This window comes from Anarrhichthys ocellatus, unplaced genomic scaffold (genome assembly GCF_004355925.1).
Source record: "Anarrhichthys ocellatus isolate YVR2014 unplaced genomic scaffold, GSC_Weel_1.0 scaffold13, whole genome shotgun sequence".
NCBI classification, from domain to species: domain Eukaryota; kingdom Metazoa; phylum Chordata; class Actinopteri; order Perciformes; family Anarhichadidae; genus Anarrhichthys; species Anarrhichthys ocellatus.
The window spans coordinates 5,280,978-5,297,159 of record NW_022280043.1 but is presented as its reverse complement, the minus strand read 5'-3'; the positions used below and the strand labels follow the sequence as shown (position 1 = coordinate 5,297,159).

The following is a 16,182-nucleotide window of genomic DNA, read 5'->3' as shown; positions in this document are numbered from 1 at the left end:
TCCAGGCTGCCCCACTCTACTTGCGTGTGTGTGCGAGTGTGTGTGAAAAGGAGAGCGTTTGTGAGAAATCCTGTTGATGTGTGTACAGTACACTGTTATGTGTTTGCATGTTTCTGAGCTAGAAAGCATCTTTTTGGTGTGTTTTGTTTCAATAGAGCAGCATGTTTTATTATGACACAGCGTATGTTGTGTGAGTGCATCCAAGTGCATGTTTTGTGTGTGTGTGTGTGTGTGTGTTTTGTGTTGACCCCACCAACCACCTCCCACCCCTCAAGCGTGTGTGTCTGTGTTAATGTCCTGTGGTGTGTGTGTATATATATATATATATATATATATATATATATATATATATATATATTAGTGTGTGTGTGTCCGCTCACTGTTTCTATGCAACACTTTCAGAGGCCCCTTCTGGTCTGGACAACACCTCTCTCCTGCTCCTATCCGTCTCTCACTCCTCACTCTTTCCTTCACCCTGGAGAGGGAGAGAAGGAGTGAAAAAAAGAGAAGGAGGTGGGTGGGGGGGCAGTGGAAATAACAGGCTGCTGTCTCAGGAGGGGCTCTGAAAAAAAAGAGCAAGGGGTGAGAAAAGGAGGGAGAGAAATATGGGGGGAGAAAAGGTGTTTGCTGTGCGTATTAGCTATGATACAGGGAATGTGGCATGTGTAACCTAAAAGAGCACTGCCATAAATGAAATAACTCAGGCGAGAACACACTTTCTGTGACATTTCACCCTTGAACACAGCACACATCACCACAAGAAAAAGACAGGGCTCAAATAGATACATGGTTACATAAGATACGCTGATACACATGAAAACAATAGCCTTTTTAAAGTCTGCTGTGATAGAGAGAGGGAGAGAGGGGGGAAGAGATTTGGAGATGGAAAGATAAAAAAAGAGGTAGATGGGACTGATTGGCGCAGGTAGCGGGATGCGACAGAGGAAGTGCTGGAGATAGGACAGGACGGGAGAAAGTGATAGAGGAAAGAAAAAAAACAGGAAAAAAAAAACAACGGAACATTTTTTTTTAAGTTTCGCAAAGGGAGACGGGCAGCAGAGAGGGGAGGAGGAAAGAGAGAGAGAGAGAGAGAGAGAGAGAGAGAGAGAGAGAGAGAGAGAGAGAGGAGGGAGAGAAAGAGAGAGCGTGTGTCTGTGTGTGTGCGTGTGTATGTGTGTGTGTGTGTGTGTGTGAGTGTGTGTGTGTGTGTTTTTATGAATGAAGTGAGTCACTGCGGATGTGTCATAGGCCCGACGTCTTTATAAAGGAAGTTTTAAACAAGCCTAAACACTTCACTGCGCGCAAAAATTGGACTTACCACACTCGCATCCCTCTCTCTGCCTCTCTGTTGCCTCTCTCTCTCCAAACTGTCCAAGTGTCTCTCTGTCTTCAGCACTCCATAAAGACTACAAGGACTCATCTCAAACTTTACCAAAGACAGAAAGTTTGATCACTTTTACCGTCCTTTTTCTGTGTGAGTGCTTCAGTCATCACTCTGCTCTCTCATTCATCCTCTCTCGTCCTGACAACTTTCCTCCTCGCTCTGACTGAGGAGTGCGAAGAAGAAACCGGAGCACGTGACAGTTTCCGGAGTTCAATTTATTTCTTCATTTTCTATTTATTTATTTATCCACCGTTTGTTTGCTGGTTGACCTATCCCTTGGATCCGAACCAAATATGAAATGTAAGTGTTTGTATGAGTGTGCTTTTCTAATTTCTTTATTGTAGTTTCTTTGTACATGTTATATTTTATTTCTAAATGTTATTGTTACTGTTACTAGATATTTGATCGTTGCTTTGCTACAGGCTCAATTTAATTATTTATTCAGATTAAATTCTAAACAATTGACTCACAAATGACTGAACATTCAGCATGGACAACTTTATTCTCTGGTGATCCCCAAACTGCAAAAGTTACACTAGGACATGGAGATGCTCCTGCAGTGTTATTTTGGCTGTGATTCTTGTGGGTTCACCTGTAATTATCAAGCATTCATCATTTCAACACCACTGTGGTTTCCTTTTCATACTTAGTCTACCTTGTATTTGAACTTGAAAGGAAAAAGAATGAATGAGCTTACTGTTAGAGAGTTGCCTTGGCTGGGTCCATATAATTTATACCACCAACTCATGTACCTATCCAGTTGCAGGTGTGACAATCAGCAGCATTCATTGCAGTTGCTTATGGTAAAGGAGTGATTGTGATATTCAGTGTCAAAGCCCGGCTTTTTAATGATTTAATGATTTGCATTCAGCCTGTGTAAACACGACTCTGACACTGTAGCTCTTGAGGATCCCTCTGCCAAGTCTGGAGCCATTGTTTATATTATGGTGCAGTATCTTCCCCTGGAGCTGACAGCCGTGGCCTGAGGTCATTATCATTATAGCGAGATGACAGCGCCTCTCCACTAATTGCTTCCGTTTTGTTCTACCCCTGCAGTGCTGCTCGACTCCTCCTCGTCGCTCCTCTTCTCGCTGCTATTGGCTCAGCTGCCCGTGTTCACGAATGCCTCTCCAGTACCACAGCGGCGGCCCACTGACATGGACAAACTGTCCAATCAGACCAAAAATCTAATGAAGCTCACCCAAGAACTGCTGGTAAGTGAAGATGTCGTCATGGTGATTGCCAATCACAACTATTGATTGAAGGCGAGGCTAATGAGGCTGATTGAATTGTTAGTGTGATTGTGGAAGAGGATGCACAACCTGTCTTGATTGATCTCTGTCTAATTGGATTGAGGTGCTAATGTTACCTTTCAGTTTGGGTAACAGCACTAACTTTGCACCGTGCACAAACTACACGAGGTGTGCTCAGGTCCTCACTTTGACTTAAGCTGCTTTCATTGGTGACAGACTGGCTGCATGCTCAGATCAGGGCAGCTGAAAGCCTCAGGGGAGATTTGACTCAGTGATCTCACTTTTAATCCACACTGGACTCTGTAGGGAGGGGAGGTCTGACTCAGCAACCTCCTGGTCTGCCTGCTCACCTGACTGGTGGCAGTAAGATTGGTGGCCATGCAGGCCAGTGAAGGTGCAATGAAATCAATATCAAGTTTTGTAGAATTAAGTAGAATAAAGACACATTTACAGTGATGGTCTTGCAGGATACGTGATGTAGTCAAGGGGTTAGAGAAACAAAACATTAAGTTCAAGGAATAAGTTCACCCATTAAGACTAATTTAGAACTACATATCAACACCTGCCTCCATCTAAGCTAAGCATACCATCTATGAAATAGCAGCAAAGTATATCACTTGCCTGTTTACATAGAAACATGTTTATGTTCTGCGGCTAGACTGTGGAAGTGAGGATTGAGTTGGAGTTTTTTCTCTTATGAAATGTGCAGCGTACTGACAACGCTGGCTCCAAATTTTATTTTGTTGACAGTCAAATAGGTAGGAAAATCAGATTTGAGAACTCGGCCAAGATTTGGCTTCAGCTGGTGATTGTGTATCAACAGCGTTTTAACAGGTGAAAAGAAAGCGGGATCATATCTGTGGATCTTCGGTTACACATGGCTGATCTAGATTCTATTTTTGCAATATGCAAATCTTTCAACTCTTTTGTTCATGGGGATAAAATCAAAAATAGCCACATACTCTCTCTAGTCTTGGCCAGTAGTTATTGAAAGTGTGTGAGTGTGTGTGTGTGTGTGTGTGTGTGTGTGTGTGTGTGTGTGTGTGTGTGTGTGTGTGTGTGTGTGTGTGTGTGTGTGTGTGTGTGTGTGTGTGTGTGTGTGTGTGTGTGTGTGTGTGTGTGTGTGTGTGTGTGTGTGTGTGTTAGTTGCTTTAAAACAATGTTACAGGCCATTGTGTAGCAGAAGTCTGTAACCTGGGGTCCAGATGTGAACAGCAGCTTTATTAAAGGGTGATGGGGACAGTAGAAGACAGTGTTCGGTAACATGGAAGAATTATTTTTAATTTATTTCCTTATTGTGTGGAATTCCACTAAAGAGAGGAGAAAGTTAGGAAAGATAAATAGAACAGGAATCCATGGAAAGTCCCTGCAAAAAAGCAATGAAACTGATGCTTTAAGAGAGAAAAATGTGTGTGTCCACACATAGGTCGATATAAGTTTTCTGACGCAACTGTGTGTGTGTGTGTCTGTGTGTGTGTGTGTGTTTGCATGCATTCAGTATGGGTGCAAATGTATGTGTGCATGCATTTGTGTATGCATTTTTGTGGCTGTGTGTGTGTGTGTGTGTGTGTGTGCGTTGAGGGTTCTGTAAATAGTCATGGTTGTGTAGGTGCGGTGTTTAGTGTTTTGCTTTTGGTCGCCACAGCAAAGTGACTTGATAAAAATCTAAAAGATTTATCACATTCCAGTATTTGCATTCAGGAAGAAAAAGGTTGGATGCAAGGGTTCTGTCGGGTGAGGTCACGATCTGTGATAGAGAGAGCAAGAAAAGGAGAATAAGAGGGAGAATTAAAGGCTGAGAAAGATGGAGCAAAAACCACAAGAGATGAAGAGATCAGAGAGCCAACCAGATGACAAGGCAGTGGTGTATGTGTGTGCATGCATGCACATGTGCACGAGATGTTGCATGTGCTTATGCACCTGGTAAGAGACACAGAGAGGGGGAGAGAGAGAGGAGAGGGTAAGGAAGCGAGGGATGGAAGGGGACAAAAGCAAACAGAGACAAAACATTGGACCACAAACATGAGTGAGCTCTTACGAAAGGCTGATGGAGAGACATGCGAGACAATGCGGCACATTCATCACTAAAAACATCAACACAAACAACTGGAGGCCAACAGTAGGGCACGGAAAACACTGCATAACAGGTTAAGGAAGCATTAAGCACACACAACCTGTTTACACAAAACATTTCTCAGCACTCATCATCCTAATGTTGTTATGTTCCTCTACTGATTGGAAGTGACGCATGCCACATCAGTCATCTCCATGTATCCCCATTCATTACTAAATCAGGCATACATCTTTAATACTACTAATAAACAGCACAGCTGCCTTTTGTGAAGTAGAACTCTATTAACCTGCAGTCAGGTTGTTTATCCCCCTCTAGTGGCCACCATGGGAACTACATCCGCTCTCTGGACGCAGTTTATAACACAACTCTAGCTGGGCAGCGGTACTGCGTCATTCCCTCTTTTTATAGCTGTGACCCTGGAGTTTCCCTACAGTTCTGTGTTGTCTGTCCCACTTGGAGCTTTCTTAGTCATTGCATATGTTGTTATCCTCGCTCCCTGTAGAAAACATCCTGTGGGTTCAGGTCATTTGCTCTTATTGTTGACATTTGGGGAGGCTGAATATGGGTGAACTCACACTGACCCGATCAACCACACTCCCCTCAGTGAGAGCTACTGTCTCAAAGCACAGAAAACAGTAATTCGATGGAGGTGCTGGACTAATACTTTCCTCATGTTGCCCTGACTTGTCTCAGGATGAGTTAAATAGCACCGATGCAAATTACTAACTGGCTGCTTTGCGTCTTGTTTTCTCTTTCAGAGGGAGCATGCATTTGACTCAGATGTGGAGCCCCACAGGTTCAGGTCTCTGCCAGAAATGAGCAACAGATCAGCCAATAACCTCAACAATCTTGAGGTAATGCTCTGATATTTGTATTCTGTATTTGTGTGTGACTCTCCGAGTGTGTGTATGCGTGTGCTTGTGAGGGTAGAGGGGCTTGTCTTGTTTCTATACACACAGTCACATCTTGCCACACCCATGCTAAGTGTGTCTGTGTTGTTTCCAGCTGAAGCCCACACTCTCACAGCTGCATGCTGACCTGAAGCTGTATGAGCACCACTTTGAGTGGCTGAACAAGGTTTCAAAGAAGCACCACCACCCTGCACTGCCCAAGCTGGTGGAGATGATCAGAGAAATGAAATCTCTCATCAATCTGCTACACCGTCAGGTAAAGAGCTGAGTTTCCGCATTTGATCATCAGGTGTCTTCAATGTTTAACTTGATGTTTATCCATTAAAGTTTTAGCATACAAATGAATAAATTAATAGTTTTTCTAATCTGTCATCTCTGCTACAGATGCTGAGAGTTGAAGCACCAAGGTTGACTCAGGTGACCCCCTCCCTCCCCCCTCACCTCCCCTATCAGTTTGATGTCCTGCAGTCCAGCCATGAGCTTCTCCAACACTTCAAGCTCTTCTGTGATTGGGCATACCGAGCATTCATCAGCCTCAAGCCCAAAGTCTCTGTAGCACAATGACGACCCGAGCTCATTCATTCTTTTCCTCTTAACTACATGGCGGCATAGCCAGTGAGGATACATGGAGCCCCGCCTCAGCCAAAGGGGAATTAGGACCATGTCAGTGTGCACTGTAGTCAACAGCATCCCTTAAGAGGCCAAATGTCAACCAATGACACTTGTGTTGAAGAATGTGTTTCCATCATAGCCAATAAGGATGTGATGTACTGCAGCCAGTTACAACCATCAAGATTCCCGTTAAAGCAAACTGCCAGTTTAACTATGATGATCATGTCACAATTCCCCAAACTGTCTCCTAAAGGCCTTGTTCATGACCATGTTATTTATATATTTATTTATTTATTGACTGTTGGTAATTTATTTGATTTTATTTATTTGAAGTTGTGTCACTCTCATCTTTGTTTCTGTATTAACGTGAATTTATTTGCCCACATCTCTGTAATCTTTCTTTTTGTCTTGTGTCTCACTGATCCTCAAGAAAAACACGGTAGCACTTCCTTACTTTTGTTTAAACTAACTTAATCTACTTTGCATTTGTGTATTTCTTTAGCCAATAATTCTTCCAGTAGATGTAGCACACATATGGGACAGCCAATGTTTTCACTATCTCTCACTTACAGTGCCTTCAAATTAAACATTTTAGAAGACGTTAATGTCATCTTCTAACCCTGTTAAACGTGTCACGTCTTAACATATCAATTGAAATTCATCGTATACATCTGATAATGTCAAAATGGTAGCCGAAGAGAAGTGAATACTTTCTTTTGTACCAAAGGCAGAGTCTCTGTTGTTGTTGCCTGTTTCTCGCGTTCTGCATGAGGAGGCATATTTAACGTTGTGGTAAAGTTGTATGAATATGCCCTGTTGCTGAGCACTGATGGACCTGATTAGATTCTTTGCACAAACCTGTTAGCATTAGCCTCTTGGATGAGTGAGATGGCTGATTTTGAACCTGGGCTTCAGGGTAGAAAAGTTTGTTTTTGTTAGTTTAATTAACACCCAAAGCCTTAAAATACTATGTATTGTGACACTATGTTCTTAGTGTGTACATAAGTGTAGAAGAATGTAAATTGTTGTATACGTGCTTTTGTGTATTATGTTGTTTTTTTACAATATAATGTAGATTACTTTACCAACTTTATCACTATAATTATTTCATTCCTAATTTAGTATTTGTTACAGTATTGACTATTTATTTAAGTAACTTGGTGGAACTATTTATTTTGTGCTGCAGTGGAGCAAGTCTCCAATCTTTTTTGTACTTTTATACAGTTTTTATTCTTATTTACTATTATTATACCATCCTGTTTAAATTATTGTTGTTACATCAAGATGCGTCTTCCACACACTGATTGGCCTCAATGTGAAATATGTGCCTTGGTGAAATAAATACTAAAGAATGTGCACAATGGATTTGAGTATATGTTATTTGATAACCATGGTCCACCTACAATGTAACGTTAACTGTGACGGATGGAAGTGGGGGCAGACACACACACACACACACATACTACATTACCCAGAACTCTGTGCGCCAGAGTCAGAACATAACAGATACATATTTATTGTAAATAAAGCTTTATAAATTATATTTACGATATTTAAGATGTTGGAGTGTGGACGCATCACTGATGCAGTGCTTTCCGTCAAATTTGGGGGTCCGAAATAATTCAAAGTGAGGTTTAAAAACGTCAATCTGTCTGTTGAAGCTCTTAGCCAATGGTAGTAGCGCATCTATAGTAGCCAACAGCCAATCGCCGTCGCTGTTCTTAGAAGGCGGAATCGGGTGGAGAACTGCTGTTAGTCTGCGCTGTGTTTATTGTTAAGGTTGTGTGGATTAGCACTGATGTACCCAGTACCCTTTTCATAATATCAACAATATAAGATGAGTTAAAGATGCGCGGTGAGTACCGGTCCAGCCTGCGTTCACTCGCATCCGTATCGAACAGTTTAACGGAGATGTTCGGCATAGACGGCGGCTAGATTAGCTTTAAATTCAGGCCAGTAGCTGATTTTGTTGATACTGTGAAAACTGATATTTTCTGTGCGTGTGGTCTGTCTGCTTGCACAGCTAATCGGTCGCATTAGGATACACTTATGAAGTAGCTTCATGTGTAACACAGCTGTAACCTTCTGCGTGTGTTTTGCTAGAACGCACCGCACTGCGGGGACGGACAGAAACGGACTGACTGCCAGAGGATAGACGGCAGGTGGGGGGGGATGGGGGGGCTAGCTTCATTGACAGGAGGACGGAGAGATGGGTCGGATTTAAAGGGGACATTCACACTTGGAGTTACCAAGTTATAATACTGTATTTATTTCCATTTCCCTTCATCTCAGACCTGTTCTGAGCTGTCTACTTGGCAAGACAGCTGGTGTTTCCAGTGGCTGACAGGGCAAGAATTTATGAAAGACACAGAAGAAAACATGAAGAAAAGGTGAAAGAAAAACCATGATACTGCACCACAACTGATCCACGCCTGCTGCCAAGGAACACCCATCATCTGCTACCAGTTTGCGCTGGTAATGGCTAACTCAGTGGCCTTAGTGGTCCAAGCAGAACTCTTACCGCCTCAGTCCACCTCCTCCCTCTCTCATTTCCCGTCCCTTCTTGGTTCGGGAGAGGATGTTGAGGACGATGGGGACAGAGGGGAGCTGGTGGAGGGAGACAAGGGAGTAGAAGAGAGCGGGGAAGAGGTGGTTCTGGACATGGTGACGTCGTCGGTGTCGGGTCAACCCCAGCAGCCCGAGCAGTCGGACCATCCCTTCCAGTGTATGGACTGTGGGAAGAGCTTCAGGTGGTCGTCCAGGCTGACCCACCACCAGCGGAGCCACAACAATGAGAGACCATACCGCTGCAACCTCTGCCCCAAGGCCTTCAAGGGCTCCTCTGCTCTGCTCTACCATCAACGGTGCCCAGAATTAAAATCGCTTTACCTTTATAATTGCAACATTGGTACAATAGAGTCCTGAAGCTGTCATTGTTATTTTGTAGATTGAAGTGAATAGGAGGGAGAGGCAGAAGTGTCCAGGAAACTCTAAGTAGTGTGGATCATGTGAAATTTATGATCCATACCTTTATTTAAAACATCTATGGTGCCAGTGTATAACTCAACATATCACAAGAGAAGGTCTAGCAATGTATTTTTATGTTTATTATGTGTCAAAGCTATGCCTCACACCATATTTATGTATAATGAATTGTGTTATTCTCCTGAACAGTTGTGTTTCTTTTGCAGGTCTCACTCAGGGGAGAAGCCTTACAAATGTCAGGAGTGTGGCAAAGCCTTCAAACGCTCCTCTCTGCTCCAGGTGAGGTGTCAAACAAAGCCATTTTATAAACATCAGGGAAAAGGAAATGCTAGCAAATGAGCAAGAGATTTCACATCTGTACCTCTGTCTGTCTCCAGGTCCATCAGAGTGTCCACACTGGGGTGCGTACCTTCTTGTGCCCCTATTGCCCTCTGACCTTTAAATGGAGCTCTCATTACCAGTATCACCTGCGCCAGCATACTGGAGAGTGTCCCTACCCCTGTGACACTTGCCCCAAGGCCTTCAAGAACTCAAGCAGCCTGCGGCGACACAAGAATGTCCACCTGGGCCTCAAACCTTACACCTGCTCAGTGTGTAACAAATCCTTCACTCAGTCTACCAACCTGAGGCAGCACATGAGGATACATACAGGTGAGAGGCCGTACATCTGCGGTGAGTGTGGACGAAGCTTCACACACTCGTCAAACTTGGCGCTGCACAAGAACTCTCACTCCAACCTCAACGCGGGAGGGAGGGAGGGAAAGAGGGGAGAGAACGCGAGGAAGGGACATGAGGTCATGGAGGTAGTGGAGGTGGTGGTCGGGGCAGAGGAAGTGACATCGTCCATGTTGACGGACATGGTGGGATTTGTGAGCCAAGAGGGAACTGATGGAGTAGGGGTGGGGATGGAAGAGGTGTTCCTGTCAACCACTCCGTCCGGGCAGAATCCGAGCCTTCTCCCCCAGCTCACCCTCACCTCCTCTGGGGAGGGCGTGTGTGCTTCTAGGGCCATCGGGACAGAGGTTCACCTGAGCACACACACCGGGGCCAGTTTGCTGCTGTACAGCTGTGGCAGCTGCAGCCACACCTTTGGCACCCGGACAGATCTAGAGGAGCACCAGGTCATCCACATGGCTCCAGAGGGACACGGGGCCGGAGGAGAGGCCGGGCCTGGAGCAGGGATGGAGGTTGGGGACGGGCTGGTGGGAGCTGGTCACCTGCTGGCTGATTTTGAGGAGGTGGTAGAGACTACCACAGTGGCTGAAAATGGACACACGACAGAGGTGCTCCTTGATCTGACGGAGGGAGCAGATGGCAGCAATACAGTAAGTGATTGGCTCAAACAGATACATGTGAGAAAAGAAGAGAAAATAAACCTTCCACAGAAGAAAGTGAAGTGACTTTTGTAGCCTGGTTCCCGCCGCCCACATCTCAGAATTTGGTCTGGTGTTGTGCCCATATACGCCTGTCTTGACCAATTAGAAGTTAGTAGGTTGGATTAGAAATGGGAACTTCATTGTCCTACATAGCTAGCTAGCTACCAGCATTCAGGGAAAATGGTGACAAGCGTGGAGGAGGTTCACTTTTATTTACAAATCAGCATATTTCTTTGATCAATTAGACTGATGTTAAATTAGATGCTCCTAGAAACTGCTACTGCTACAGCTTCTGTGTTAACTTAAAATATTTTAAATGACACTATTGAGTGGTTTTAAGACATCAGCTATCATAAACGCTTCATAAACTCGTCAGGCTAAATAAATAAATGGAAACAAAATGGCAATTCAGACTGATGATTAGATGAAGTTGTATGTTGTACAGTAGATCTACTGTTTGTGATGTGGTATGGAACAGAAGACAAGAGACAAACACTAATTTGCCTGCTTAATCTAATATAAATCAATCTAAAAAAACCTTACCCACCCTACACAGTGCTTGAGTCTGATCTGAAGATACATTTTATTTATATGTAGAACTTCCTTTGGTTTGTCCTCAGAATGTGGGAACCACCCAGGCCCAGTTTGACCTGCTGCAGAGCTTCACCGAGGTGACTCAGAGCTCTGAGGCCGTTCAGCCAGAGGCCAGAACCACATGGGCAGGGCTGTCATGTGGCTACTGCAATAAGACCTTCAAGACTGGTGGAGGCCTCAATAGACATGTGTCACTGGTGAGAATGACTGTTACAATTGCTCTTCTACTGACACTGGTATGCAAATTTCAGCGCCACACTGTATATTGAGCACCGGGATTCATTTATTGCATTTGGATGCATCTATCCCAGAATAATATGAGCCTATTGTGTTCCACTTTTGTTTGTCCAGATGCACTCTCTCTCATCACAGTCCCGCTCCCAGTTCAGCTGCTCCGCCTGCGACCGCTCCTTCCCCCTTCTGTCCTCACTCCTCACCCACCAACACTCCCACACGCCCGAGCAACGGCTCCTGGCCGAGGCAGAGGCTGAGATAGTGTGCCCCGCCTCCCTCTCCCTGTCTCTCCCCCTCCCCTCCTCTCCCAGCCAGGCCGACAAACAGCAGGACCAGAGGGAGATCCACGTCAACATCATCGCCGTCGGGGAGGAGCAAGAGGAACAACCGGCCAAACCGGCCAAAGCCCCCAAAAGGACAGTGGCCAGCAAGAACACTCCTGCTGGAGGTAAAGACATTTACAATGGAGATTTGACTCCACAATAGAGAATATGAGCTGAGCTATCTGTTCATGTGTTTTGGTTTGATATGTGTTATTTTTTGTTTTAATTTTCAAAAATGTGACTCTATTTCACGCAATTTGATACAGAGAGGCCGTACCGCTGTTCAGAGTGCGGAAAAGCCTTCAAAGGTTCATCCGGGCTAAAGTATCACATGAGGGACCACACCGGGGAAAGGCCCTACCGCTGCACCGAGTGTGGAAAGAGCTTCAAGAGGTCGTCTCTGCTTTCAATCCATCAGAGGGTAAGGCTTCTGTTCCAAGAAACTGAAACACAAGGAGAGTTTCCAAACGAGAGATGCATCATTTGGGAGCTAAATTTGATAATTGATGTCACCCCAGAAATGAAGATTTATCTAGTGAACAGGGAGCTCTCTAGTAATGGTTCACATCCCACCAGATAAATGCAATATACGACAGACGATAAAAAATCCCTTTGATGAAATAACACACTGTAGTTAAAGCTTTCTTGTGACAAAGTGGCTGTTATCACACAACCCTTCAGTTGTAACTGCCGATTGCATGCTTCACACATTTTTCTTGGGTTGCATTTAGATTTTATTGGAATAGACAGTGAAATGGTAACACTGGATTTCATTCAATTTGTATAGCCCAAAATCACAAATCACAAATTTGCCTCAGAGGGCTAATCTGTACACATGCGACATACTCTGTCCCAGGACCCTCACTTCGGAACAGGAAAAACTCCCCCAAAAAAAAGGTTACGGCCTATATAGTGTGCCTAGGGGTACACTGGAAGTAATATAAAAGGTGATGGAAAATCTTGGCACAAGTTTAACAAAAACCAAGAGGATAAGGCAAGCGGCAATTATATACATTTATTAACAGTATCGATGCACAGGAACAAACCAACTAAATAAGGAAGCGTAGCCGTCAGGGTCTCTAAGGCCAACATAACAAACAAAACCCCCATGCTACCTGGAAAAGAAGAGATCATCTGAACAACAAACAAACAAACACAATACTGAACTGCCTAACTAGTCACAAAAACAGGAGAAAACTTTACAAAATAAAAGGCAGAGAACCCCTACAAAGCTTCCATTAAGTTTGAACCCCAGGTATGGCAGCACAAATGCTCTTGGTAGCAGCAACAGCAAACCCACAGGCCCAGAGTGAACAAACGAGGGCTGGGAAGCACTGGATTCGGGGGTTGATATGCAGCTCCACTGATGAGATGAGGACTCTCAGGTGTGGGTGCTTCAGTGATCGTCAAGGGGCGTGGCAGACCTGCAAAGACAAACAGACATTGTTAAGTCAGGGGGCGTAACAGGGAGAAAAAAAGGAAGAAACCTTAGAGAGAGCAACATTGCATTCTTTAAGTTTTACTAACTAGAATTAACATTTAAAGACGGTATTTATATGTGTAATAATGATACTAACTGTCCAGCAGGTACTTCTAGGTTTTTGTATGGCAAATACGACTAGAGATTATACTTTTTTTTTTTTTTTTTTTTTTTAAACATCCACCAAAAGGTGTACATTAACATTTTTTCCACTTTACCCAGGTACATACAGGCGTTCGGGCATTCCAGTGCCCTCACTGCCCTCTCACTTTCAAATGGAGTTCTCACTATCAGTACCACTTGCGGCAGCACACAGGCGAGAGGCCATATGTGTGTAAGGAGTGTGGCAAGTCCTTCAAGAACACCAGCTGCCTGCGTAGACACAGTCAGATGCACTCTGGACTGCGGCCTCATATCTGCTCCATCTGCTCAAAGTCTTTCTCCCAGACGTCGAACCTCAAACAGGTCAGCACCGTCGGTACACATTCAGCTGTGATCTCGTGTAGATTGTTAGCTTCTTTGCATGGAATACATCTTTTTTTTTTTAAATCTCATCAACTGTTCTTCATTTGTCTCCTCTTCTTCTTTTGTTATTTCTTTCTGAGCAGCATGAACGCACCCATTCTGGTGAGAGACCCTTCCAGTGCACGCACTGCAATAAAAGCTTTACGCACTCCTCCAACCTCCAGCTCCACCTTCGCACGCACTCCTCAAGCAAGGACTTCAAATGCCCGTACTGCTCCAAGGAGTTTGTCATGCACTCCTACTTGCAGAGGCACATCCGTACCCACGGCAGTGGCGTTCCACTGCCCTGTCCCGGTGGTGGAGGTAAAGACGGAGTGGCTGTGAAGGCCAGTGTTGGGGGAGTAACGACCACCACAACCCTGCTCAACCCCATCACCTTGGAAACCTCAGGAAACCAAGGCAGCCTGATTGTGTCCCAGCCAGCACTTAATATCCCCCTCAACACCTCCCAGAACTACTTTATGATTCAGACAGCCAGCGGCCTGCAGCTCATTCCTCTCTCGTCCCCTCCACCAGTTCCTCCACCTCCTCCACCGCCACCACCACCTTTGTCCCAGCCCCAAAACTTCTTCATCCTACAGTGCCCCTCCAATAATGGCAGCCAGTCCAGCTTGATCCTCGTCCCCACAGCAAGCAACCCTCCAACAGCTCCGGAGCCTCAGACCCTCCCCGTGCTTCAGACTATCCTAAACCAAACACGGACTCAGATGTCCCACTATCCGGCCATATCACAGCAGCAACAGCAGCAGACCAGGTTCATAATCACCAACAATAATAATAGCAACAATGCAAACACTCCTGTGGTCATGTCAACACGCACTCTCTCGGCCAACTCCCTGCTGACCAAGCCCATATTAGGGAAAAGCACGCGGACTGCTCGGGGCAGACGGGGCCGCAAACCAAAAGCTAGTCTTCAGATGTCTGCAGCAGCTCCGGTCAGTCAGACAGCAGGTGGAGCTCCGTCGGTAACGAACTGTAATGTGACCAGAACCACAGAGTCATTCCCATCTTCTGTAACCACTGTATCTTGCACTGCTGTCCCAATTCTTTCATCTTCCACCACAGTGGACACCTCAGGACCCTCATCAGCTGTTACGATGGTTTCACCAGCCACGACGGTATCGTCAGTTTCTACTCCGGCTACTCTGGAACCTCACACCACAGTGGGGCAAATAAGGACGGGGGATACCATGACAGGGAAACAGTTTGTGTTGTGTTTTGATAGTGAAGGACGGGCAAAGGAGGGGATGAATGTCGAGGAGGGTGGGCACTCCTATGTGTTACAGTTCGAAGGGGATGCATCAGACGTGGCGGGGGATGGAGGAGTGGGCGGGGAGGGGAAATCACTTGTGTTGCAGTTCAAGACGGATGAGCAAGGTGAAGGAGCAAAAGGGGGGGATAAGAGAGGGATGATGTCCCTTCTGCATGAATGGGAGGGAGGAAAGCAGGGGCAGAGAGAGATTGGAGAAGAAGGAAGCCAGGGAGAGTCTTACGTCCTCCATTTCCACACCGAGGCGCAGGACAGCGGTCCATCTGGTGCTGCCTTCAGCCAAGGGCAAGAAACCACCCTGCAGCTTTCCTGCACTCCTACCCAAAGTTTGGTGCCACTTGATGGGCAAGAGGTGGTGTTTGAACTCGGGGGTGAGACCAAGATGGAGCAGGACACTGAGGAAGGTATGCAGATGATAGCCCTGATAGGCGAAGGGGGAATGATGGGAGGAGAAGGGGCCAGTTGCAATTCTGCAAGCGGGAGGGTGGAGGAGGGTGGAGGAGCCATGGAAGGCCTATATCAGCTGGGAAATGGAGAGGAAATTGTCATAATTGAGGTCAGCACCAGTAGTTTAAGAGAAGGAAGAATGGACAGAGGAGGGGATGGAGAGATCTCACAAAGTAGCGAGGTGAAATACGAAAGTCTAACAGTTGAGGCGAATGAAAAGTCTGCAAAGGAACACAGCTCTGCAGCCGACACAGAGGCACAGACGTCAACTGAGGACACAATGAGGAATGGACCTATACCCAACTCTAAAGAGATGCAGTTCTGAGAGTGTGCAGGTTGGAGAAGAAGAAAGTGTGCGTGCGAGTGGATGCCTCACTATTTGTGGGCTCAGTGTGTTAGCACTTTAGTGTGCGTTCTCCTGGAGCTGAGGGAGAACATGCAGTTAGACGAGTACTGTGTCGTAATCCCATGGTGCCACATACTAGAAATGTTATACATTCAAATAGGCTGTACATGGACCTCGGAATATTCTGAAATATATTAGTTTAAATGATACTGTCATTGGCAGTTTGTTTATTAAGTAAATATGTTTTTCTGTGAATAAATGTTGTACATGGCCCACTTTCTATATAATGTCAATAGTAAATAGAAGTTCATTATTAATAAAACTGTCAATACCTTTCATCATTTGTTTCTTTTTTTTCGCTTTGTACT

General features: G+C 45.2%; 2 protein-coding genes across 6 annotated transcripts; both read left to right on the top strand.

Moving 5' to 3' along the window:
• The first annotated feature begins 1,677 nt into the window (after positions 1-1,677).
• On the top strand, positions 1,678-6,186 carry il11a (interleukin 11a). Its single transcript, XM_031852838.1, has 5 exons — positions 1,678-1,684; positions 2,441-2,598; positions 5,470-5,565; positions 5,717-5,878; positions 6,007-6,186. Exons 1-5 carry the CDS (start codon positions 1,678-1,680, stop codon positions 6,184-6,186), a joined length of 603 nt encoding a protein of 200 aa, XP_031708698.1.
• A 1,789-nt stretch (positions 6,187-7,975) lies between these two features.
• Positions 7,976-16,152, top strand: znf628 (zinc finger protein 628). Of its 5 annotated transcripts, XM_031852669.1 has the most exons (10): positions 7,976-8,089; positions 8,338-8,396; positions 8,527-9,098; positions 9,426-9,498; positions 9,597-10,544; positions 11,216-11,386; positions 11,541-11,871; positions 12,013-12,167; positions 13,449-13,691; positions 13,835-16,152. In XM_031852669.1, exons 3-10 carry the CDS (start codon positions 8,713-8,715, stop codon positions 15,791-15,793), a joined length of 4,266 nt encoding a protein of 1,421 aa, XP_031708529.1. In that variant the 5' UTR covers positions 7,976-8,089; positions 8,338-8,396; positions 8,527-8,712; the 3' UTR covers positions 15,794-16,152. The 5 variants fall into 5 exon arrangements, with proteins under 5 accessions (XP_031708529.1, XP_031708528.1, XP_031708526.1 ...); XM_031852668.1 differs by lacking the exon at positions 8,338-8,396; XM_031852666.1 differs by having other exon boundaries at positions 8,338-9,098.
• Positions 16,153-16,182: the final 30 nt, after the last annotated feature.